At 30.2% G+C, this 26,980-nt stretch overlaps 2 protein-coding genes across 8 annotated transcripts; one reads left to right on the forward strand and one right to left on the reverse strand.

Annotated features, from left to right (window-relative positions):
- Positions 1-7,159: 7,159 nt before the first annotated feature.
- On the forward strand, positions 7,160-9,808 carry LOC103502379 (transcription factor MYB86-like). 4 transcript variants are annotated; one of them, XM_051081135.1, is made up of 4 exons: positions 7,417-7,639; positions 7,748-7,877; positions 7,969-8,803; positions 9,435-9,808. In XM_051081135.1, exons 1-3 carry the CDS (start codon positions 7,507-7,509, stop codon positions 8,798-8,800), a joined length of 1,095 nt encoding a protein of 364 aa, XP_050937092.1. In that variant the 5' UTR covers positions 7,417-7,506; the 3' UTR covers positions 8,801-8,803; positions 9,435-9,808. The 4 variants fall into 4 exon arrangements, with proteins under 4 accessions (XP_008464521.1, XP_050937092.1, XP_016903203.1 ...); XM_017047714.2 differs by having other exon boundaries at positions 7,969-8,282; XM_008466300.3 differs by lacking the exon at positions 9,435-9,808 and having other exon boundaries at positions 7,969-8,282; positions 8,550-9,017.
- Positions 9,809-13,068: 3,260 nt separating this feature from the next.
- LOC103502378 (amine oxidase [copper-containing] zeta, peroxisomal) lies at positions 13,069-19,630 on the reverse strand. Of its 4 annotated transcripts, none has more exons than XM_008466297.3 (12): positions 18,959-19,630; positions 17,746-17,858; positions 17,324-17,629; positions 16,878-16,990; positions 16,439-16,769; positions 16,108-16,323; positions 15,783-16,019; positions 15,110-15,295; positions 14,477-14,617; positions 14,081-14,349; positions 13,637-13,718; positions 13,069-13,487 (listed from the first exon to the last, which is right to left on the reverse strand). In XM_008466297.3, exons 1-12 carry the CDS (start codon positions 19,203-19,205, stop codon positions 13,353-13,355), a joined length of 2,376 nt encoding a protein of 791 aa, XP_008464519.2. In that variant the 5' UTR covers positions 19,206-19,630; the 3' UTR covers positions 13,069-13,352. The 4 variants fall into 4 exon arrangements, with proteins under 4 accessions (XP_008464519.2, XP_050937095.1, XP_008464520.1 ...); XM_051081138.1 differs by lacking the exon at positions 18,959-19,630 and adding an exon at positions 18,429-18,447; XM_008466298.3 differs by lacking the exon at positions 18,959-19,630 and adding an exon at positions 18,133-18,296.
- Between the last annotated feature and the right edge of the window lie 7,350 nt (positions 19,631-26,980).

Genomic DNA, 26,980 nt, shown 5'->3' on the forward strand with positions numbered 1-26,980 from the left:
CTCCCTTAATCTTCTATCTCCCAACTATTCACATTTTTTTCTCTTATATTAACTCTTTTGTATCTCTTTCAACCTTTTAAATTCTTCATTTTCAAATTTTTGGATATAAATATCTCATTTTTTTCATTCATGTTCACAAGTCACCATAGAATGCTAAGGATGAAGAAGAAATTAAATCATGTTTTAATTTTTTTTATACCAGTATACTTTTGTATATTCCTTCATTCATAGGTTTCTTTTTGGTACACAACAAAAGTTTGGGAAACTTAAACCACCAACTTTTGACATTTATATATATATGCTCTTTATGTAATCATGTAATATTGAGAATATTTTTTTTAATGTCATCATGGGAATTTTGTTCATGTTTTTTTCTTCATTTAATTTTTTTATTAAAGCTATTTTATTGATGAAATTGTTGAGTGACTTATACTTTAATTTTGTTCAAACAATGTAAATATTGTTTGAATTGATTAAGTATATATAAAGGTAATAAAATGTATAAAGTATGAGAAATATTAAAGTCTTTCCTTTAATTTTTTACCTACAAAATCATTTAAAAGGTTATGATATAATAAGAATTAAGTTGTTCAAGTACTAATTAATGATTTACTTAATGACATTTTTTAGCAAAAAAAATTATAATATATTTATGATATTTATTGTATTAAATCCTTTGTTTTTATAGTGACGATGCATGCCTATATGGCTGAAGTATTCAATTTTACATTTGCATTAAAAAAGTACAATTTCATCTCAAATTATAATTAAAATAAAAATAAATATTTTGAGATAGTATATTATGATATTTCTAAATTTACTGTTCATTTTCCATACATTACGATGTGAATATAAAAAGGGTATAAATATCAAAAAGTTGAAATGACTTGTTCAATTTTATAAAGTTAAGTTAAAACTATAATTTTTCTGTGTGTGTGATTTTCACGTGTGATGCACGGTTGTTTACTAGTAGTACAAAAAATATAGTGAAGTTTATATTCAACTTTTAAAATCTATCAGTACTAAATCATATTAGTAACAGGAGTTTATTGTTGATAAAGTACGTACAGAGTTTTCTATGGTTTCTAAAAGAGTTTGCAATCTCTATACGATAACTACTATAGATGATTCCTCCAAATAAATTTGAGTCCATGAGCATGCTCGATTTCAAAGTGTGGTAGGCTTGACAATATACGAATGCAAGAAACATAACTGACACATGTTAGCTTTAAAAGCAAGACCAAACCAAAAGAGTGGACAAACGATTGATCAAGTCCACGAGAAAACCAATAACAACAAACTCGTGCTAGTATCTCTGCCAACAACTACCATTTATAAATTGAATGTCAAGATATATTTGATATCTGTCTTTACTAATCATAATTGTCATAAGGAATTATAACAACTGATTACTTCTACGTTTACACTATTTTTATCCTATCGGTCCATTTTAATAATTAACTTGTAATTTCAACAAGTTTATCTCAAAATTTATAGGAGAAATAAAATCAACACAACTCCAAAACTAAACTAGAAAATGTTACTCACAAAGGTAGTCATGTTTGTGAATCTAACAAGTAACAGTAACCAACCATGTTAATAAGAGTTCAGCTCAACACTGATATTGTAAGGATCAAGAAGTCTTTCGTTCAAATAATCTCTTCACCTCCCGTTCATACTTTTCTTTTTAACCAAAAGATAAAAGTAATTATGGAAATAATGTTGGGAAGATTTTGAGGAAAAACAAAAGGGAACATGATTTTTTTTCTTTGGAAAAAAAAAAAGAAGAAAAAAGAAAGCTTTTGAGTGATTTGAAACATAAGGGTATTTGGTTGTGAAGGCAAAGGTAATTGAACTTTTTTGACTTTGATGGAAAAATGTGGGGATTAGTTTACAGACTAAAAGGGTCCTTGGAATATATCTTTATATTATTCAAAAATCAATTCAACCTTAATAAAGTGTTTTCAAACTACCTTTGTTAATAACCCATTTTTTAAGTTAGCTTACACCAATTATATGATTAAGATATATTACTAAAGATCATAGAATATCTTTAAAAAAAATCTCTCCATCTCTAATATGTATTTTAATATAGCATATATTACTACTTCGTTAATCACATTGATCATCATCTCAGTTTTGAACTTTTTTCGATTGAATACTGCTTTTAGAAAAAACGTAGGTTAAAATACAATTGTGATTTGATCATATCACTATACATTAGAAGTTATTTAATTATATTCCTTGTACTACAATTCTTCAATTATCCAATTCTTTTACTTTTAATAAATCCTAAATTTTAACCTCTAGTAATGTTTTGGCTTCTGGATGATTTGTTTGCCAGAATGAGTGTATCTCTCAACGATTATAGAGTACCGACAACAGCGAGGTCTCAACTCAATCTTTTTTGCTTTGGTAAAACTCCACAAACTCGATTAGTCGACTCAAAACTCAAAACCCTCCAATCAAAATCCAAAATAATCTTAATCTTTTAGAGTTTAGAGTTTAGGGTTTATTAGGCTAAAAAAAATTTAAACAATGTTTTTGTCCAAAGAATATTACTACAAATTGGAGAGATATTTTTTTTTTTAAAAAAAAGTACAATTGAAATTAATTAATTAATTAATTTAGAACCTAAAGACCAAAATAAACTATTTTAAGCATTAAAAATTAATTAATTTTGAAAAAGAAATTGAAATAATTCCAATGGAAATTATATAATAACAAAAGAAAAGACTAATCAATAATAATAATCATGATATGCCTTTTATGAGTGATAGAACTTTTTAATTGATTAATTATGTTAAACAATGATTCATTGAATTCAAATTCAAAGCCTATTACATATTCTTTAAAAAGTAATATCACATCATAAAATTGAACTTCAAAATCATGATAATAATATTTTTTCTTTTATCTCTACTTAGCTAGAAGAATGAAATAATATAATGTATAATGTATTGTATTATATAATTATATGGGTTCATATATTTCGTCAACGACAAAATAATAATAATAATGTTGTCTATTTATTTCACTTAGACAAAGTTAATTTTCACGTGTGATCCAAGATTTTCGTGGCCCCATTGTCCTTCAATATTTATTTATTAAAACGAGAGAATAGTATGGAAATTCTTAATTTTATAAGATTTTTCTTTTTCTTTTTTCCTAATACTATCGTTAATATTTACTAATATGTTTTTGAATTTATATTTAATTGGTTCCTCTTTTTTTAGTTTTTAGTTTTTTTGTAAATATGGTTTTTTTTTTCAAATGTTACAAACAACAACGAGGATGGACGGAAAGTGTCTTTAATTCAAGTCAAACACTAAAGACGATATGTTGGTTACTCCGTGCATTACATGTCATAATGTATGGAGCAACAAAACGTATTAGAAAGACGATGATGTTCCAAACTCAAAATTAATCAACAAACGAGACACATGACTGATATTTATAAAAGTTGTGATGTATTCTAATCTTTTTAATAGGAATTCTCAACGTAATAGAACAAACATCACTGACTTTCCCATTTTAAGCTCAATAAATTTTAGTAGGTCTAAAGAATGTTTTATAGGTGAAAAGAAAATTTATTAGACACAGCGAGTTCAGAGTTCGATGAATATTTTTAAAGGTGCACCAATCCAAAAATCTCCAGCAATATTGTGCTGAGGAAGTTTGACATTATTCGATACAACTTAGTTCGAGAAATAATATTCCAGTACACGTTAGAACATGAGCACTAAATTATTAGAGATCATTAAAATGATTAACTGATTTTCAATGACCATAGACCTATCTCTTACACATATATAAAATAAAAGTAATCAAAGCCAAAGCCAAAAGAGTTCGATCATCCTAAAGTGGTTAAGTAGAAATCGTGCGATGAGAGGAAAATTAGATTCGAGTTATTCTAACGTTCTTGCGAATAATATAAAATAGAGAAGTTGTTTTTCATTAAAAGAAAAGTGATTTGGGAAAATGTATGGATTGGGAGAGAGGGGAGAAGAGGGATGAGGAGGGAATGATTGCTAAGGAAAAGACCGACAGAAGAGTGTAGAGGGCAGTAATTGGGGAGGGGGCGGCCGTACACTCACTAAGTGCTGAATGAATAGAGAGATAGAGAGAGAGAGAGAGAGAGAGAGATTTTTCTTTTATTATGTTTTATATGTAACCACGTGGCAGCTTTAGAGCCCATCACATTGAACCTCCAACCAATCATTGCGTTTGAAGCTTCGTCGTGGGTGAAGAATACTATTTCATTACTTTTTGTACCGCCAGGTGTACACTTCTTCTTCCTTCATACTATTCCTCCGTATTTCTTGCCACGTGGACCGTGTCACACCCCCTGTTTTAGTAACCCTATTCAACACAATTAAGTATCATATTTAATTTTTGTTATATACATATAGTCTATTTTGCAAGAAAAATTAGTATGAATACATCGGAATCAAATTTATTTATAAGATATAACAATCGATCAAAAAGTCTGATTATAAGCTAAGTATATCATATAGAGATATAATCGATAAGGGTTCATAACATTTGAAAAACAATAAAAATTTATTTATTATACAAGGTAGTAGTTCAAATAATCCGTTCCAAAAATTACAAATTTTTAATTAGTTGGGAATAAATAGATAATACCACGTTGGATATAGATATTAACATGTTAATTAGCATCTAAAATATGTATTGAAAGTTTGCAAAATTCTAACCGATAAATTTTTAAGTTGTTAATGGTCAAAATAGACAAAAGTTTAGAAACTAAATTTATTATCGATTAAAATTAGATTAAAACTTTTTTTTTCCTTCTATCTCCATATGTGTGTGTGTCTATATATATATATATATATATATATATATATATATATATATATATATATATATATATATAAATAAAAGAATAGTGGTAGGGTTTAGGGTTGATGATTAATGTATATGACTTTTTATTCAAAATTAACAAGACTTATAAGGTAGACGAAGATAATCTTTTAGATCATGTATTGTTTTACTTTTTAAATTGATCAAATAAAACAGTTTGACTTCTTACAAAAGTGAAAAACATTGTAGAACATAGTAAATAATTTTATAAAAATTAATAAAACTCACCTACATTTGTCGAGTTTTTGTTTTGATCTCATGATTACATCAACGTTACGTCAATCGTCTTAAATTCTTCACGAAAAAAATAGAGTAAAAAAACAATTTCTATTTACTAAAGAGTTTCATACTTTGCTTAGAAATTGTCAATCTAAATAACATAGACTCAAATTTAGTTACAATAACTTAATTTAAACGAAGTCCCAATCATACTTTGGCCCTTTTACAAGACACAACACTGATTAATATAGAAATTTAAAACTTAATCTCTATGTTTTCCCTTTTACACCTAAATCAATAGATCATTGTTGAACATATTACAATTTCTGTAAATAAATTTGAATATTCACTAAAAAAAATTATCAAAAAACACGTTTAACTTAATTAACTCACACATACAATTATGTTCGTAATAATAAAGAGATTTGCGGTACCCCTTTAGCTCTGTTATACTAAAAAAAACGACAATGAAAATTAGGGGGTTCAAAAAAAAAAAAAGGTTGAGAATTGAACTGAATCGTAAGAGGGTTTACGATCGTGTAAAAGGTTGAACGATCATAGAGAAAAGCTAAACGATAGTGTAAGATCGGGATAAACGATTACGATCGTTTAAATGCTAAACAATTGTGTACAAGAGTAAACATATGTATAGAAAGCTAAACGATTGTATAAGAGGTTGAACGATCATATAAAAAGTTAAAACGATCATGTAGGAGAGATTATAGATACATATACCTATAGCATGGAATGATTTATAACCGAACCGTGAAGACTCCTAATAAAAATGTATCGAAAACTTAGTGGGTGTGTGTGTATATATTTATATTAAATTAGGGTAGAATAAAGTATGTAAAAGCTTTGTTTAATGTTGGAAGTGAAATTGAAAAATATTAGAGAAGGGGTGGGGCCAAGGATTGCTTGATGTAATAGTGTCGGCTGGCTCCATACCATAATTGATAATTTCATATATATATATATATATATAGAGAGAGAGAGAGAGAGAGAGAGAGAGAGTTTAATTTTTTAGAAAATTTTAAGAAAAATAATAATTAAACAAAAAAACGTGTTTTGAAAATGTTTATTTCAATGCTAATATTAGCTGTCACGCATTGACGACTCCTTTTATCCCTTCATGCCTTGTTTCACTGTCGTCGCTTCTTCTATTCATCCATCTTTGACTCTCGGACGACATGTCGGCGGGTCATCATTCATAGGAAATAGAGAAGAAAAAGGCAAAAAAAATACATTTTCTTATTCTCTCCTACTAATGTTCATTTGTAAAGATTATTAATCAGAATGAGTCGACTTATCAAAATAAATCGAATTGAAAGTGATGAAATAAGAAAGAAATTCGATCGATGTTGATTTGAGTGACAAATTTTCTTAAAATTTTAAAAATTTAAACTGATTGATATATCGTTGATTGATCGGTTTGTACTTCTTCATAGTCAGGAATGATTTGGATTTTTACTAAATTGACCATAGTTTCAAAAAATTTATTCACCAAGTTATTTTTATCTTTTATTCCAATCCACTACCAATTTTTGTAATTATGAAGTTTTAATTGCACTTTTACAATTTAATCTAATTATTATTTGGTTCGATACTTAAACCTATTAGTAAGGTTTGAATTTGAAGTTTGTGGATATATATAATGATGTATCCATTAATGAACAAAAATACTAACAAATTTAGAACAACTACGTGGTCAAAACATCATTAGTCTCTAATCATCATATATAGTTCATTTTTTTAATTACATTAGTTTTAAAAATCTCTAATTAAATATAACATTAGGAATATATATATATATATATATAATAGGCCAACTTGTAAGATATTTATTTTCAATAACACAACTTTCTTCCTACTTCCACTAAGGTTTTGATTTATAAGATAAATGACGTTTAAACTATTTGAATTGTGTTCAAGTTAATATAGTTCGAGAGGTGTGACGAACGATGAGCGGATTAAGAAAGATTAAGGGGTTGATTAGAGTTGGGTGTAGTTTGATAAGAAATAATTTAGAAGGGGCAAAGAAAAAACATTAAGAGATGGAAAAAGATATCTTAGAAAAGAAACCAAAGTGTGACAATGAACAAAAGTAAGAGAGGGATTTGCGTAAAAACCACTTGATTGCTTTTTTGTTTCTGTTATGAGTGATCTAACTTCAACTCTAAGTATGATTTTTAATCCATAAATTATGAGATTACTATTAGTGATTTAGCCAATTTGTTCTTCTTCTTTTTTAAATTATATATATATATATATATATGATTCCATTTCAATTCACATCCCTTTCTTAATAAATCACCAACTCTATCTCTCTCTCTCTCTCTCTCTCCTGTTTACTTGAAAAACCAAATCAAATTCTTTCATTCTCTGTTTTTCTTTGAATTTTTGATGGGACGCAATTCTTGTTGCTTGAAGCCTAAACTCCGCAAAGGTCTATGGTCCCCTGAAGAAGATGAGAAGCTCTTCAATTACATTACAACTTTCGGGGTCGGGTGTTGGAGTTCCGTCCCCAAGCTCGCCGGTAAGACGAGAAAGGAAGAAACAGAGCAATTGCACCATGTTTAATGTATTTATTCTCTCTGTTTTTGTTGTTGTTGTTGTTTACTGTTTGATTGGTGGTGTGTTGTAGGTTTGGAAAGATGTGGGAAAAGTTGTAGGCTAAGATGGATAAACTACTTGAGACCTGATTTGAAGAGAGGAATGTTTTCACAACAAGAAGAGGATTTAATTATCAGTCTCCATGAAGTTTTGGGAAACAGGTGAATTTGGGTTTGAATTTGAATTGAGAAGCCAGAAATGGTTTTGTTTTGCTCTCTGTTTTTGAAGATTTTTTATTTGGGTTTTGTGTAGGTGGGCTCAGATAGCAGCTCAATTGCCAGGAAGAACAGACAATGAGATAAAGAATTTTTGGAATTCATGTTTGAAAAAGAAGCTGATGAAGCAAGGAATTGATCCAGCAACTCACAAGCCATTGGAGGAAAACATGGAAGCCATTAAAGATGAGAAGAAGAACAGTACTTATAATAACGAGAAGCCAAAAATGGAAGCTATTCATCATCATCATCATCATCATCTTCATGGAAATATTTCCAAGATCAACGAAGAATCATCACAGCATTTTGTTAACAAGATTGAATTTGATTCTCTCAGCTCTTACTTAAACGGTGAGTACAATAACAATTCACAATTTGCATCAGCACAATACAATTCCAATATCAGATCATATGATCAAAACTTTTTCTATTCAAATTCAAGTATTGGGATGGGAAGTTATTCAAGTTGTGAACATGGGAACATGTCAAGAACAGATTTTTCTGAGAATTCAGCATCTGGGTTGACTTCATTTTTTATGAATGAAGTGAAAGAAAGCTCAAGTAATAATAGTTCAGTAGTGAGTAATTATTCAGGGTATCATATGAACAATAATCCAGGTGAAAACAACAACAACAGCAACAACAATGGAGGTGGATTTTCATGGGAATCTGAGAACAAGCTCGAGAATTTGTTAGAGTTTCAAACAAATCAAATGAAGAACTTGGAATTCAAAGGAAGTTCTTCTGTTGAAGAATCAAAGATCATTCAAAATCAAATAAATTCAGCAACTTTTGGAAGCTATCATCCTTTAATGTCAATGTCAGAAAATGAAAGAGCAGGAAGTTTTGGAATCTTTCATCACATATGAAATGTAAAATTTCTTCCTCCATATGGTTGTTTTTTTCATCCCAAAAAAGAGAGAAGAAAAAGAAAAAAAAAAAGAAAAAAAAAAAAGAAAAAAAGAAATTCCTTTTGGTCCTGTTTTTTATTATTATTTTTTCTTTCACTTTTCACTTTGAAGAAAAAATTAATTAACACTCAGATTGTTGATAGTGAGAGAGGGGTTACCCATAAACTTAAATGAAGGTATTTGCTTTTTCTTAATCATTTAAAAGAAAGAACAGCCACCACTTTTTTTTGTTGGTTGATTAATTTTCAATGTCATTTCACTCTTCTTTTCTTTCTGTAATTGTTCTTGGGACTAATGAAATGATAGTGATTGATTAAAGATTGTTGTATGTATTATAGTATTATGTAAATGTTGGAAGAATTAAATTTGTGGGGTTGGTTTAGTTTCTTATAAATATATGAACACATATGAATTTTGGCTGGCAAAAGAAAGATATGAATGAACTTATCCAATATATATATATATATATAATTGTGGATGAATTGTAAAACAGAGAATGATTGGGTTTATATTGTTATCATCCATTATTGGAGAGAGATAGAGATAGAGATTCTGCTGTACCTTTGAATTTGATTTCCTGTGTACAATGCAGAGACAGTCTACTAAGTAAAAGTAAAGAGAAAGTGAAAGGAAAATGAAGGGTTGAAAAGTTGGTTTAAAAGCTGCAACAAAGAAGAACAAGAAATTCCATGGCAGTGAAAAATGAAGACTATGATAAGGTGACCATATATGTTTTAGTTTCGCCTTAGTTAGTCCAAAAGCTAAACAACTTAGTTTGTGCCAAAGAGCTTATAAGTTTCACTACTAAAAAAACGTTAATCCTATATCTTTAGGAACTCTCGAGGTTTTGTAAATAAATGAATTTCACTGCTCCACTTTTTGTCTTAAACATCCACAAAAGATTCTGCTGACTATATACTTCCTACTATTTCGATAATGAAATGATATTATTTACCATTGCTACGATATAGTTTTGTCATAATAATAGATGTGGGTGTTATAAAAAAGAGAATTTTATATGGTTGTAATAATTTGTGACGTAGTGAACTTTTTTGTAGAGGACTATAGTTTACTACGGTTGACTAGCGATAACAAAGTTTTAGGATAAATTTCACAGTGTCGTGATATTATACATCACTCTTATTCTCTCCGTGTTCAAATTTTTCGCGTCGTTGAGATCCCAAAGGTTGGGGCTCGGGGGCCAAATATAAAGATTATTTTCAACACTTTAAAAAATGTGCATTATTCCAATCAAGATTGTGCTATCAAATATTGGTTTTGGGGGATGGAAGGAATATAATCAAATGCATCTCAATTGCTCAAAACTTTTTCTTCCTTTTTCCCGATCTTTATAATCTCATACTTTATCTATGCGACAATTTTCTCGAACTCTCTTAGAATAAGAATGAAGTTTCATGATTATTTACTATCCAAAGTGCAATTCAGTGGATAAGACACTAAATACTATACTAAAGTTTGATACCGTCTAAATTATTCTCAGAAGAGTATTGAACTAGGAAAAAATATTTAGTATTGACAACATTATTTAGAATTATTATATAGTGTGGGGGAACAACATTAATGGAAATGTGTAGTTATTGTGTTGCTTAGTAAATGTGAGTTTAGGGTTTGTCACTCTTGAGGACCACATGAGTTATTAAAATCTTGTGGTTTGGACTCATAAGAACACAATACCCATTTAATACTCAACAATAATTCATTCCTTAAGTAATCATAAACACTATCATTTTCTTTACCAATTTTATACATGCCCTTTAATTTGTTGTATATATATATATATATATATATATGTCCTTTTTACAAATGTTGAGAATAATAAAAATTTATAATAATGTAATTCTGATTTTTCAAATGTAACAATTTAGACTTATACTTTTAAATTTCGTAGCAATCTAGTTTTATTTTGTTGTAAAAAATTTCATTAAACTTAATTGTCAATTTTGGTTAGGAAACAACTTCGTCTTTTTTTTTTTTATATAATTTATAAACAAACTTTAACCTTTTTTTTTTCTTTTAAAAGAAATTCTTGAAGCTTAATGATTAATACAATCATCTATGTGCAAATTTTTTTATTAAATTTCAGTAGTATTTATTATAAATAGAGATTAAATCGTTACAAAAATGGTAGAATATGAGAACTAAATAGATATTTAATAAAATTTAGAGACTAAAATGTTACAAATTTAAAAGTAAACATACTAAAAATCACTACTAACTTAAAATTTGAGACATATGGTAGAGTATAATACTATTTAAAAATCTCTAATTAGCTATAGTAAACACTAAACATTATTTCAGAACTTTCAATTTGCTACTGTTTTTACTATTTGACATTCATTATTTTTTACTATTCTTTGTTGTAGTGTTTACTATTTCCTTACAAACTAAAATAGTTTACACACCAAACACATACTATTATAACTCAAACTAAAATAATATGTATTTCAAATACAAACTATAATAACTCATTCTATGTATGTCTCAAACACCGAATAAATTGTTATGGATATAAGAGTTCATAGACTAGAAAGGAGTGTCTGAGATGGAGTGAACTATCGTAACTCGTTATAACAACAAACTCACGTCGAAAGGTAAGGTAATTGTGAGGATGAATAAGATTAAATTAGAAAAATGAATGGGAATAAAAATGGATGATATGATGGGTTGTGATTCGTTGAATTAAGAGGGGAAAATGGAAGAGAGAAAGAAAAGGGAAAAAAGTGCAAAGTGAAGGGTACAAATTAGGGTTGGACAAGATGGAACTGCTAATTGTTGGGTTTCAATAATAACCAATCAAATCAAACGGACCCCCACAGTGCCAATAACCCTCCACCTCTCTATCTATCAATATTCAACACTAAACTTTTTCTACGTCATATGAATGATTGATGTTATTTTCTTTTTTCTTTCTTTCTTTCTTTCTTTTTAATGTTTTGTTGTTCAAAAGGTCAACCGAAATATAAAATTACAACCTAAATTATTACGTATTTCAATAATATTCTTCCTCATTTTTCCTCTCTTCCCCACTTAATTCTCTACTAGACTACTTTTCATGTTTTTTTTTTAATATCATTTTTGTTTATATATTAGAGAGTGAAATAATATTATTTTGACCATTTTTTTTAAGTACACACACCGACAAGCAGTAACGAAGAAGACCACTTTATTAATGCAATGATGTGGGTTTTTTTAAAGAAAAAAAAAAGGAAAAAGTTTGAAGTCTTTTGATTTTCCTAAAAGGAAAAGCTTTCCTCTGCCATTTTGGTCAAATTCATTCTCTCAAGAGGATTTTGTTTTTTGTTTTGGGGATAAATTAACTGTGCCGACAATTAGATGCCTAAATTTGAGTGAGTAAGGGAAAGCCAATAAAAAAGAGGATGTTCTACTACTTTGACACTCACTAAAGCATTGATGCTGTTTTTGTCTCAACTTTTATAAAAATCCCTATGCATTTTTCTCCCTTCTTCTTTCTCAAATTTCACACAAATTACCTAATCTATCATCTTATACATTTCAATCATCAAAATGTCATTTCAATCTTCAACTTTATAAATTTAATTCAATAATATGTAGTGTGATTGTCAATTGTCAATGAAGTGACAATGATTACGATATTTTGTGATTACAAGTCGCTCGAAGAATGATATGTACATGCTCATAAATTGGTTTATGAAGATTTTGCTTGCCCTTAATCGCACAATCACAAGGGTACTTAAATCAAGGAGCCACTGATTACGCGAAGAATATAATGATGGTGGGAATAGTCTAACTTGTTGAAATCCTACATTTCCCAACCTAATGGGTTTAAAAAGTTAAAACCATCCTAATTAGACTTTAATTGAAAAGGCAAAGGGGAAAGGGGAATGTGAAAACAATAGGATACCTCATTTTATTGAAACAATCATGGATATCAAAGGAAAAAGGAAATAAACAGCGAGAGGCAAAAGGCTATAAGTCTACTTTCTTTATTTACTAAAGAAAATCCTGATATCAATCTTATAAAGGATACTCCTTGTATGGTTTTATGGAAGCAAATAAAATAAAAAATAGGGATGTTTTGCCTGCCGCCATTGAAAAATAAGATAAAAGAATGATTGAATTTTTGCAACGTCTCTGCTTACCATATATATGTGTACGAAAATTTAAGGATATAAAGAATCCACGACAGAGAGAAAAAAAAAAAAAAACAAAGAAGGCAACAAAAATTGATGAAAGATTTTAAAAACTGTGTAGAGATTAGGATTATTTTGAAGATTCATGTAATAATATGCACATTATTCATAACGTTTTTACGAGTTGTTCTACTAAAGAGACCAAAAAAGAAAGAAGAAGAAAGAGTTGTGGGGGGGGGGGGGGGGGGGGGGGTTTGATATTAACAAGAGAAAGCAACTCAAATTGACTAAAAGAAAAAGAGAAACCAAAGTAGAAGAGAAATTTGAAGTCTTGTAAAGCAATTGAAAAGAGCAGTGATGAAGAAGAGAGAGTGTTATCAAAGCTTAGCGATAATGGGAGTTTGAATGGGTTTTGTCACCACAGTTTCTTTAGCGTCCGTATCTTTTGAATCTAATTCACAAGTACTGGGCGGAACATCAACGGCAGGAGAGCAGTTGAAGAAACCGTGAGGCTGCATCCAACAAACAATTCACAAGAAAAGAGCGATATAGTTAGGAATATGATATGATGTCAAATTCAAGCTCAACCATGTCTCTCTCTCTCTCTCTCTCTCTCTCTCTCTCTCTTAAAACCAATCACAAGATTATAAAGAGTAAGTACCAAAAGTGTAAAACCGATGCGATCCACAGGCATAACGGGCCAGTCTTCCAACCGAGGAACATGCGTGATCCCGAAAACATACCTACCATAAAAGAGAAAACTTCTGATTACTAAAGAGCACAGCAGAGCAGACAGGCATCTGAGAGTCTCTATAACATTCTTCAAGAAAATCAACTTGGTTCTTTGAAGTTTTAAGGTAAAGACGAAAGTTTTCTTTGGGGGAAAAAGACAAAGCAAACTGTTTTGAACTTGCCGCTGAGAACTGAGCAGCTCTTAAACATCAAGCAAATATATAAAACACGACTAAATCAGAAAACATCACATGACATATTTTGCATACATATATAAAAGCCGAGGAATGCAAAAATCCAAGGATGAGCCACATGGAATAGAATAACGGGTGAGCTAATATATCAAATGTAAAAAAGAAGAAAGGAAACCTACCAAAGGACTATGTCAGTTTCTTCTAAGGGTCGATCCTGTTTAACCCATGTAGATAACCCTTCACCCACACGTGGATTCTGATTGGGAAACTCCCCTCCAGGAAACATCTCATCACGAGAATATTGAGTCACCCAAAGATTATGCTTCAAGAAAGAAGCTCTTCTAAGAAACTTGGCCTCTGAACCAGCTAACGGCAAACAATTTGAACCAGGTAATAGCTTGTAGCCCGTTAATTGCCCAGTTCGATTCACAGTTCTAGTATTTCGCACCTGGAATGAAAGGGGCAATTTTGTTTGTTACCATTTACTCAATCACAACAAGAAGATAGAATTAATAGTCATGAAATTGAGTTCAAACAGCCTAGAAGTATTGACCCAGGGTAAGAAGGTTCCTTACTATCCAGTGGCGAGCAGATAAAGGACTACAATCACGCATGGCTTGCATTTCTGATTTCAGCAATGTCTCTTCTGCGTAAAAAGCATTGTTGTGGACATTGTTCTCCCCAGGTCCTTCAACTTTCAAATCCACCTCAACCACCTACGAGCATGTTAAGTTGGAAAGCTTTAATTCAAGAAGAATAATGATCAATGTAGTGAAATCTACTATGAACAAGCATTGTATGTTTCTAAGAGCAAACTACTGCAACTACCCTTGAAAATATCGTTAATCGATGATGAGCTCAAAATGCATTGTAACTTTATGTACATTTATAAAATTACACGATGTAACTTCATTCACTGACTGACAGAAAGCTATCATTTCATCCTACATTATTTGATAGAAAATCAATGAGACTGGCTTGAAAAATGATTGAATACAAAAGCCATCGAAGGCCTTTTCACCATTGAGCACATCAGTATATTCTTTGGTAATTTGCGTAGCTACGAAAGGAAAAGATACCAAATTACATACAATCAGTAACTTCCACTCTTCATAGTTCACAGTTAAGCTCAAGCCAATTGCCAATCAAACTTATTGTTCCTCAACTACATAAAAAGGTGACCAAGAGGTTTCAAGTTGAAGATGTACCTGATTGAAAGCTTCACCAGGCTTGCAATCAACGGCCATGTCCATTCGAGCAACAAAGAAATGTTGATGTACCGGTGCATATAAACCTGGTGCGATCATTGTCCCATATTTTCGATATTCACCAGGTTGCAAAGCTCCTAGGCTGAGAATGCCAGTTAATTTGACTTCAGCTTCGATTTTTCCATCCTGCAACATTATTACATATCAGCAAACCTCTACTAAGGGGTGAGTTGATTGAGAAAAAATACGATAAGACTTGTAGAATCTTTGAACAATACACTGTTTTTCTATAATCTGAAATCACAAACAGAATTCCCATACTTATAGTTCTCCTATAAACAATTTTTATACAATTTAATGCAATTTGGCAAGTTGCATGCCCCAAGAAGTTAAATTTTGAAGTAATGGACCAATAGTAAAGATTAGAATCTTTTTTTTTTTTCGCTCAAGGATTCTCTTATGCTCAAAACTAGAAGGCTTTGGTTTTCCCAACATGAGGGAATCGATATTGTGTGGTGTGTTTCCAGATTCTACCTTCCATGGTCTTGAGCAACATATTATAGGTCATCAATTCAAATATAAAGCTACAATCTTATTTAAGAATGCTATAAGAAAAAAATTTCTAAGAGACTTGATCTACACCAATCCAAAAGAGAGGAATGATTTGACTTGCCTGAAAGAAGTGCCAAAAGAATCCATACTCATAATTAGCCACAGTACAAATAAAGGACACTGTCAGCCGCCTCGATCTTCTAACTTCTGCCAATCCTGTCCTCCAGTCTTGATGCTTCCACAGAATTCCATGGTCCTCTTCATGCATGCACACACAGTTTTCAATTGTTTCAACACCACCAGTGAAATTTGTGAAATGGGCATCAAAATATTTGATGTAACCCAGACAATCACATCCCTGTGACAAGGTTTTATTAAGATTTAATTAGGATTCGGTCAGGGAGATGATCAGGTGATATGACTGTTGACCAAAATTTTATTCGCACCTTCTTCAGAGAATGCGCATTTTTGCCCAGTCCATCCTCTCCCGCATCAAAAGCATTCTTCCTGTAATGTGGATCATTTGGATCTCCATAGGGGACAACCATTTCCACAAAACTCAAACGATGTGCGACAGGCCTTCGCCCTCTGCTTCCATCAACATAAGCTACAGAGTATATAACCAAACCCTCTCTGGGAGTGAAACCAATTCGAAAATTCCACTGTCAAAGGAAAAGAAAAGACCAAAAACAGGTTTAGTCAAATTATGAACCAAGTAAAATTTTAACAAAAAGTGAACAGTAATCTTTTCAACAGGAAAAACCCAATAATATCCACCTTTTGCCATTCTACATAGTAGCCATTGACACGAAAGCTTGGACCTTCAGGCTGAACTATTTGTAAGGGCTTCACATCACTACGATCAACACCACCTCTTGTTTCACCAGAAGTGTAATTCCTCAATGGATCAGCAGGAGGTAGTGGAACAAGTTTTCGGTCTTCAAATTCTATAACCACCATGTTTTGCATATCAACAAGAACATGTATGCCCTCAACTGGGCGAGCATATCCATTTTCCATTGGGCAGTCACTTTCAGTTCTACAAAATATAAGAGGTTTAGCTAGTCTTCGACCAGGAGCATCTACTTCACTATGATAACCAACACACCTGCAGCAAAGAGATATTAATCATATTAGACAAAGGAGGAAAAAAAGTGAGGAATTTCATAATCTGTATTGAATACAAGTAATGAACTGGATTACTGATATAACTCACCAAGGATCAACCATAACCAAATCCATATCTTCAATACCCCTCTTCTTCATAGCCTCAATGAATGGAGGATATTCTTTGACAATAGCCTCACATTCCGCATACTCAGCAGCATCCTAAAATTGAATGGAATGAGCTATCTAGTTCTACGTTCTAGACATTCATTACCATTTGTAATTGTCTAAATTGAAAACATGTTCATTTTACAATATTGTAGTTAAAATTTATTCTTCACTTTTCAATCCCATATGTTTTTTCATCTTAAGAAAAGCCGTGACACTGAAATGAGAAAACAACTACAGATATTTTACATTCGATATAAGTGATCAGCAAAGCAAGTGTGAAGATGTTATTTGGGGCTTTTCAAGAAGCAATAATTCTCCATGATAAGGAGACGACAATCGTGAAATACAACCCAGTGCAGTAAATAACAGCAGTCAAGAACATACCATGGGAGGCTGAACCTCAGGAACAACAGAAGAAGATATAACTTTTCCCCTGTGATGTCCACCTCGGGTTACTGCATGAACCTCTGACAGCTCAACGACCCATATGCTTGTCTCATTCGACTTCTTATTGTAAACAACAATCCTCGCCCTTCTTGGGGGAAGCTTTGTGGGAATAACCGGTCCTCCCTTAGTTTTAGGAAGCAGAGATGGTTGGAAGGGAGGGAAAAAATATGCATCTGCCAGTGCAACAACATGTTTTTCTGGTTCCAGTAGCACCACTTCAATGAAACGCATGCTATCTCTGACCTGAAACAACGAAAATAGCTCCTCACAATCATAAGCGTTTAGGGCCATAGATTCCTGAAATAGTTATCCAAATTCAGTAGAAATAAAAAAAGTGATTTCATAGTAGCAGTAACAACCTCTGGCGTGGCTCCAGCTGCCCTTACGGTAGCCACTGCAACAGAGATTTCAGCAGCTGATAGGGGATCCAGAGGATGTCTTGATTGTGCCCTCAACATTGGGGGAACAACACCTGTACAACAAATTATACAGCAATGCATGAGAAATCATCTACAAAAAAAACGCCTGTGCCATATTTCACCTTAAAAAAAGGAAAGCAAACAAAGCATATTGTATCAACAAAAGAAATCATGATCAGATTCAGGAAAAACACTGACATAACATCAACCATCTACAATATCTTTAACTCAGATTAGTAGCAATGCATGAAATATGAGCATAGAAATTCGACTAGAAAAGCAACAGAAAACAAAATAGGGTGCAAATATAAGTGAAACCGACTCCACCCTTCAAAATGGTTGAAGGAGCTGGGGTAGGAACAATCAAGGTCAAGGGTTGAGGAACAAAATCCAGTAAGTTGTATTGTAATATATCAATCGAAATGAGGAGCAAAGGGAAAAAACAGTAGGAGCACTAGGAAGTGAAGAAAATAAATAGTAGCTTCTAGAGAACAATATGGTTGGAGAAATGGAAATCAAAAAGAAGACCAAAGGAAAAAAAAAAAAAAAAAAAAAAAAAAAAAAAAAAAAAGGTAGGAGCACTAGGGGTGCTAATATGTCAGCTTGCACCAATCCAACTTTACCTTCTCTTGCTCAACTCATTCTTAATTCCACATGGCGCCTGCATAATTGACTTCATAAAAGGCCGTGAATTTAAAACCGTCAATGAAAAGTAGCAGACGGGTCCCATGAGAGGTAAAGATCGAAACACATCTTAAACAATGCATCGTGAGATAGTAAGTGGTAGCTAAAGGCTCCAAGTCAAAGTAAAAGATAACGGGAAATCTGAAACACAAAACTCTATCCTTCACCCCTAAAATAATCCTATAATGACATACAAAACAAACGATGCATACACCGACAGAAATATAATAAACCCACAGTAAATGTATGTATGTATGTATGTTACGGAGCTTAAAACGACAAAGACATTTCAAGAAAATCTGAATTTCGGCCTCCCAGCAAAAAAAACGATAAAATAGATCAAAGTCATAGAACGTCAATATCAAGCACAGCTTTATGTCGAGATTCCAGGTCATCGATCAGAGAGATAAGCAAAAGAAGGGAAAAAGAGAGAGAAAGAGAGAGAGAGAAGAGGGAAGAAGGAAAGTGCCTTTGGAAGAAGCATTAGTTGAAGGTTCAGGAATCGGTTCAACAGAACGAACTAACGAGGGGATGGCAACATTCTTGGATGTACGGCGATCATCGGCACGATCATTCGTGGTGAGATTCCAATCTTGGACGAAATTGGCGGAAGCAACAGACGCAGCTTCTCGAGGAACGGTAGTGGAACCGGCCGCGGTGGAATGACAACAAACATCACTCGAAAACAACGTCGTTTTTTTCGAAGCTGAGGCCATTGTAAAGGATTCTTAAGCTTGCCAATTCCACAACAATAAGTCTCAACACAATCCACTGACATACAGCAAAGATCACTGGCTCTTGCCTTCTCTGTTTCTCCTCCACCAACACCACCACCACCACAATCACACAACAACACAATTTCTCTTATCCTCCGCCTCTGATCCCTCTTTCTCTCTTCCACTCCACAATCAACAAAATCACAAAATGAAATGACAGAAAATTCGAAAGAAATCGAGTTGATCTTGATCCTTTCCCTCCTTCAATCTAGGGTTTCACCTCGAAACAGATCAGAAAAGAAAAACGAAAGGAGACGATGTGGAGAGAAATCCCAAATTTAAAGCCACCTGAATCCGAGAGGAGAAAAAGGGGAAATGAAAAAAAGAGAAAAAGAGAAAAAAGGAAAAAAAAAAAAAAAGGAAAAAACTGTTGCTGAAGTGGAAGAAGGTGAAATGGGTTTATATTTATAGGCGCCCGTGACAGGCGGATACCACGTGCGTTCCTCCTCTTTACTACCATTTTTCTTTTTCTTTAATTTTTTTTTTAAATAATTTGAAAATGAAATTTATTATAATTATAATTAAAAAAATTTTAAAAAAAATGTAAAATAATATTTTTAAAAAAAAAATATTTAGTGATAATTATGATAATGGAGCATTAAAAAAAAATGATAAAAGGATTGATAGGGGCAAGTCTATAATATAAGATAAGTGGTGCGAATTTGAAGGAAGGGAGAGAAGTGAAGTGATAGCTGATAGGGGCCTTTGCTTTTGCTAATAGACAAAATACTTCGTCACTACACCCATTTTGGTGGGTCCTACTTTTATCTTTTACTTTTTACTTTCATAGTCCTTTTATTCTTTTTTATTTTCATTATAAGGACATCCTTCCCCTTTCTTTTACACTCCCTGACCCTACTTTTTCATGTAATTATTGTGGTGTGCCCAACCACGAGGGATTTTCTCTTTTCTTTTCTTTTCTTTTTTAATTTTTTCATTATTAATGTTAAGATTTTATTTAGACTTTAATTATCCATTTTTGTTGGCTTTGTCAAATAGTTGGGTTTCCTTTTTTTTTTCTCTAATTAAAAGAAAAAGTTAATGTTGACAATGGACTTGTATAAAAATAAATTAATTGTTTTTCGCTAATGTAGAAATATCTTTTTATATAGAAAATGTTTTAATTTTATATATTTTACAATAAATAGGAGTGTAGCTTAAAGCGCTTCATATTAAAGTCTTGATTCTTATGTTATATTCTATTATTTTTAAAGTTGATGAATTCATTTGATATAATTTTATGAAGAAAAGTAGAAGAAATATTATATATATTACATGCAATATTATATAAGATATTTATTAATTTTTTTAATAACAACTTTTGATTGAAAAATATTCAAAATAGTTATGTTGTTGAATTTGTCTATTACACTCACTCATGTTAGCTTCAACATGAATTAGATTCTATCGTTACGATACAGAGTGAAAAATCATAAACTTAATATAATTATTTAGAATTTTATAAGTGATTTGATAGCTTAATCATCTAACTCATTTCATATTTTGTCGTATCATTACTAAGGTTATGAGTTTAGAGAAAAACGTGAATAAACTGAAATCACATTCAAATGAGAGGCGTTCTAAAGCCATGCATGAAAGTATAGTTAAGAAAAGTTTAAAAGATTCTAAAAACCTTACTATATATATCCCTCATTTTATGTAGCATGACTTCATGTGTGGATTGTAAAGTCAACCGCATTTAGCTTGGAGTTGGAGTAATTCTATGCTAAGATTACAACTTTCTTTCTTAGAAGGCTTCAAAATAAGCAAGAACGATATTGCTAGGTTGTCAATTATTAGGGTTTAAAAAAATTAATCACATGGAACTAAAATTCAAGAGTTACTTAAACGACAAAAAGAACAAGAAAATGTTTAAAAACCTAGAAACTAAAACCAAATAACGAAATGATAATCTGAAAAAAAAAATGATCTCACTTACATGTTCGGTAACTATAATGAAATATATATGGACAACCGATTATAAATTACGGAGGGAATCATCGATCCAATTAAGTTAATCTATATTACAATTTGCTTTGCAAAATCCAAATCCAAATCAGAAAGAGAAAGAGTTGTTTAATTAATTGTAATCCTGTGGGCATCATCAGCATATAATTAATATAATTAAAGAGTAATACAGTTCTTATTATATTGTTTAATACAGCTATTGTTTTAATTAAATTAATACATTCTCATGCTCCATGATTGACAACCCTTTTTGGAACCAAGTTGTTTGCTGACGTGTCACTAATTCACACACCCATAATCTCTGCTGGCATCCACTACTCATTTCCACGCTGTCTTTTTTTTTTTTTTTTTTTTTTTATTCTTCCTCTAAATTTTGTATTTTTTTATTTATAAGCTGACTCAAATGTTACAAAGTCTATCTATATATATTATATACTATATGCCAACTATTTTTAGTCATAGATATATTTAATACTCAAAATGTACTCTTAAATTTGAATATATATAAGTCTAATGAGATTCTTTAATATGCATTTTATTTTTAATTGGATAGAACAAAAGATACCACCTAGGTGTATAATGAAGTTCTGAGTTGTTAGCAATGCATCTAGGCGTGTTGGCCTTGTCCAATTGTAGAGTGATATGAGATTTTTTCTTTTTTTCTCTTCGACATCTTTTAATAATATATATATATATATATATATATATATATATATATATATATATTGTTTTTAATTGGATATGCTATTGTGAATTAATGTGAATTGATGTTTTAAAATTACTAAGCTATGTTTGTGTATTAGTCATGATCGAAGTTTAAATTAGAATTTCGATTTCAACGGAAATGTGAAATCTCTCGATTTTGTAGAAATGTCGATGTAAATATCAATGAAATTGAAGTTGATAATGATGCACATTTCTATATTTAAAAAAAAAAAGGCTCAATGATGTTTATTATTTCAATTATTTAAGTTCATGACACTTTAGGGCTTATAGTGTGTTTAATTAATTTTGTGGAAGATACACGTTTGTTAAAAAATTAATATTGTAATCATGATGCGATTAGTCGGAGTTCGTTTTTTTGACAAAACTAACTCATACCAACCATAGTCGATTTAGTAAATGTTTAAATTGACCTCGACATCGATGAGTAAAGGATCAGTTAGTCGATCGATTTTTGTAGGAGTACTATCTGAAACCGACCTCAATCCCTCTTGTTTTTCGATCGACCAATTTAGATTTAGTCGGTCAGTTCGAATTTTCAGTCTATCATGATCCCTTAGTAATCATAATCTCAATTTTTCGTTTTGACATGAAAATAAAGCAAATAGGAAAGAAAAGGTTTAAGATCAAAATTTAAGGGATTTTTTCCAAAGTAAAAAAACATTAAACTATTTATCCTTCATTAAAAAAAATCACTCAAATATAAAATTTATTATCATTAGAGAGTATAAATATTTTATCAATTTTTCCTATTTTAACGGTTTTCCTTAATTTAAACATAAAAAAATGACATTAATTATTAAAAAAAATGATAAATTTAAAGACTTTTTTAAATATAGCAAAATGAATCAAAATATTTACGAAATATAATATAGTAAATTTAAAATGGTTTCGGCCTTTCGCTAAAATAAGAAAAAATATTATTTCAATTATTCAATAATCAAAATCAAGTCAAAAAAATATAAAATTTTGTTATGTATACATATACGTATATAATATATGTATATATATATATATATACAATGATAATTTGAGAGTCCCATTAGATATCCAACTTTGATTGCGATGAGTTTGCTTATTAAATTAGAAAGCTGAGTCATCTCCACTACCCACCAACCTATATCACCACAATGCTCTTCCAATGTAATAAATAATAATAATTTTATGTAATTAAATTATTTTGTTGACTCATCTAAGTGTTGAACAACACTTTGAACTTCAACTAATCATATATTAATTTTAATTATATTGTGTAATTAATACTAACAAATGTTTCTCTATGTCTATATATGTACTTTCATAGATGTAAATTATATTAATTTCTAATCATATAAAATTTTAATTGTTCTTTTCTACTTAGGAAAAATATCTCTTCCAAAGTAACTTTCCCACTTTATATTTTAATAATATGTTTGTATAACTACAAATTAAGAAGTTAATTAAGTCTATTAATTATCATGACTACTCTCAATTTTTAACCTAACACCACAAAATTAATTCTCTTAATTACAACCACAAATTAAATTATTAAAACTCCATAGACATAAGTTTATAACAAGAAAAATTTTATAGGATAAAAAAAATTCGCCCAAAATATTTCAATATACCTCAATTATTTGGAATTTGATTCGAATTAATCGAGAAATTTCGGTTACCATGTTTTATTAAAGTAAACTTAATTTAACAATAATTAACATGATTATTCATATTAGAGTTTGGAGGTTTGATTCTCCTTTTCCGCAACGGTTGTACCAAAATATTACTAACCCGTTTGGTAATTATATTATTTTTATTTTTGTTTGTTGAAAGTTAAGTATATTTCTTTCTCATTTCTTACTATGGTTTAGGTTTACATATTTCTTAATTACAATATAATTGAATTCTTAGTTAAATGTTAAAAATAAAACAACTTTTTAGAAACTACTTTTCATTTATTTAGTTTTCAAAATGCAATTTAAGTTTTTAGATCATCGATAAACAAAGGAATGAATTAACATTTCTAACTCGATATAACTTTGAAATTGTGTAGTGGGTATTGTAGTTTTAATTTCATTTTTTTTTTTTTGGGTGAAAAGTAGGATGTCATTTCAAGAGCAATAAGTAAAGCAAAATAATGATATAGATATATGTATGATAATGGATTAGATGGCCTCCAAATGGGCAAATTATTTAGAGTAGGAAGCTCCAAATTGGTGGGGGAAGATCTTTTTGTTCTTTGTTTGTCATGATTTAATTTATAGATGTAATTATATATATATATATATATATATATATATTACTAAAATGAAAGTGAACAACAACTTCTACTCCAAACCCCAAAGTGCTGCTGATTATAAAACACAATTTCTATTATTTGCATTTAATATTGATATTTTTATTTCATAGCCACCAAGCCCACTTAATCCCTAATTATAAATTAATTCAATAATTAAAACAAAGACAACACTCCCTCCATACAGGAAAGCTTTTATAGATATTTGACAAATCATTAATCTAATCTCCCAACTTGCTTACTTTTTTTATTATTATTATTATTGTTATTATTAATTATTTCTATATTATAAAGAAAAAGCCTTTTAGTTTTAGTAATATGTTGGTCTTGAAGGTAGTGAAAAAAATAATTAGCAAAAATTTTGATAAGATGTTGGATTTTACCATAGAAATATATTAGCACAAAAAGACTCTTATAAGAAGTTAATTGTATATGAAAAGATTGGTTATGTAAAAAGAACGACAAGTGTAAAATAAACATTAAAGAGAAATAAATAATTTAATGATTTTATCAACGTTCACTCGTATATTTTGTTTTGATTTATAATCATAGGAGGTTCAATTTTTGGGTATTGGTAGAAGTGCTTAACGTTGACAAAATGACATGTTAGTCGTGAAGGTAAGGAAATATTTGAGAATTATTTTGAAATGAACTTGTTTTACTATTCTTCTATAAGAGAAAGAGAGACGCGTATACGAAGAGATCAGCTAGAGGAAAGCAATTTTTTAAAAAAAAAAAACAAGAGAAAAACAATAATCCTAACTAAAAAATGCGAGATTTCTCTCTCCAACCAAATGTTTCAAAGCATCATCGATCCAATCAATATGTGGAGCGAAAAACTCAAACTTCTCAAATCTCTCAAACCTCTTAACCAGTCATACATATATTTCTCGATGAAAGAAAGATTTTTGAGTACCCTAAAACATGGGAAAGAGAAGTTATATTGTGAGATAGACAAATCTAGTAGTTGAAAATGAGGTGTACTACAATAATAATGATATATATATATTTATATCATATGTGGAGCATTGATGCATGCCTTTGGATGGCCCTTATCTACATCTACTTTCTATATATATCTATGTTATGTTGAGTATACGCAATTAATCATTGAAAACTTAGCCCTAATTTAAGAATTTGCTACCATCATTTTATAATATGTGATTGAGCTCTGAATTATCCATTAAAGTAAATAAAAAAAAAAAAAAGGAATTTTATTTATTATTTATTTTTCTTGGTAATTGTTATATAATATTATAATTTTATAAAGTAAAGTGTTTGGGTATTTTAGATTAAATCTACGTGGTGAAGTTTAGTACCCTATACATAATATATATATATATATATATATAAATAGGACATTTAATGTGAGGGATATATATCTAGAAAACTCTGTTTTTGGGATTTAGTGGGGGAGAAGTTTTTGAGTATAAAAGAAGGGGTGGCCCATAGTTTTGAGGTCTAATATTCTAAAAGAAAAAAAGGGAAAATGAAAATTGATTTCTTTTGTATTTTTTAAGAATTTCATTTAATTATTTTAAGAAGAAAAAATGATACATTCTAAACTTTTTAGGGTCTAATTATAGAGTTAAAAAAATTGTATTTGGAGAAAGAGAATTGTAATTAAAAATTTGATAAAATATTTATAAATTATAGCAAAATTTTAGATTCTATCAACGATAGACATTGATAGACACTGATGTGCTTCTATCAATCATATGGATAGACAATAACAGGAATCTATCGATGTTTATTGTTGATATAATTCAAAATTTTCCTATGTGTTAGTAAATATTTTAGTTTATTTTATTATATTTAACAATGTCTCAAAATGGGATAATAAAATTAATAATAATTAAAAGATTATAGATCATTTCCATTTGTACTTTTATTTTTCTTCAATCTTGTATAATTATTTTCATGCCTTAATATATATTACATAAATATGTTTTCAAAATTTTGGCAACCACACTAATTAAAGATAAACGAATTTTTGTTAGATAAAATTGGTTTAAATTTAAAAGTACACAAACTAAAATGGAATGAGTCTAAAAAACTATAAGAACTATTCGTATTTTTTCAGATAGTATTCTTTTCTATATCTACGACGATGAGATTTACGCCGTTTTAATCTTTCTTTTCTCTCGAAAAAATGGTATTTTTAATGCAATTTAGGTTAAAAAATGTGATGGCACAAACATAATTTCTAATCTCGTAGAGCAGTAAAATCTTTCAAAACAAAGAAAGAAAAGAAAAGAAAAGCCAATGGATTTCAATTATTGAGTGGGGCTCTTGTGCTTGTAAGAGGGCACTATCCTAACAAAGTGTGATGTTATGTCCCTTTCCAATACAAGTACCTATCCTTTTTTCTCATTTCATACTATAACCATTCTCAATGATACACCATCTTTGGTTCCGGATTAAAATATCGATGTCCACATCGACATATCAATCATACAAGCATATTGATAAAAAAAAACATCGATAACGATATATATTCCCAAAAGTCGTATATTTATAAAATTTATTCAAATTAATAATTGAGTTGTTTTTACTAACTTTATTCATATTAGACTGAATAGATAACATGTACTTGTCTTCCATGAATATTTATAAAAGTTGTTAATTTCGATATCCAATTCTTGGATTTAAGAATATATCGACATATTGTTAGATATTTTAATCGAGACATATATGAAACTAAACGGTTTACGATTTAGATGAGTTTAAATGACGTTAACGTTAACTAGGT

This window comes from Cucumis melo, chromosome 2 (genome assembly GCF_025177605.1).
Source record: "Cucumis melo cultivar AY chromosome 2, USDA_Cmelo_AY_1.0, whole genome shotgun sequence".
NCBI lineage: Eukaryota > Viridiplantae > Streptophyta > Magnoliopsida > Cucurbitales > Cucurbitaceae > Cucumis > Cucumis melo.

Bases quoted from the DNA above. Each gene is read 5' to 3' on its own strand.
- LOC103502379 (XM_008466299.3), top strand. From the start codon at position 7,507: ATGGGACGCAATTCTTGTTGCTTGAAGCCTAAACTCCGCAAAGGTCTA. The intron at 7,640-7,747 runs GTAAGACGAGAA...GGTGTGTTGTAG, and splicing joins TTCCGTCCCCAAGCTCGCCG to GTTTGGAAAGATGTGGGAAA. The intron at 7,878-7,968 runs GTGAATTTGGGT...GGTTTTGTGTAG, and splicing joins CATGAAGTTTTGGGAAACAG to GTGGGCTCAGATAGCAGCTC.
- LOC103502378 (XM_008466297.3), bottom strand. From the start codon at position 19,205: ATGGCCTCAGCTTCGAAAAAAACGACGTTGTTTTCGAGTGATGTTTGT. The intron at 17,630-17,745 runs GTTGTTACTGCT...TCGTTGTTTCAG, and splicing joins CAGCTGGAGCCACGCCAGAG to GTCAGAGATAGCATGCGTTT. The intron at 14,350-14,476 runs GTAAGGAACCTT...CTTTCATTCCAG, and splicing joins TATCTGCTCGCCACTGGATA to GTGCGAAATACTAGAACTGT.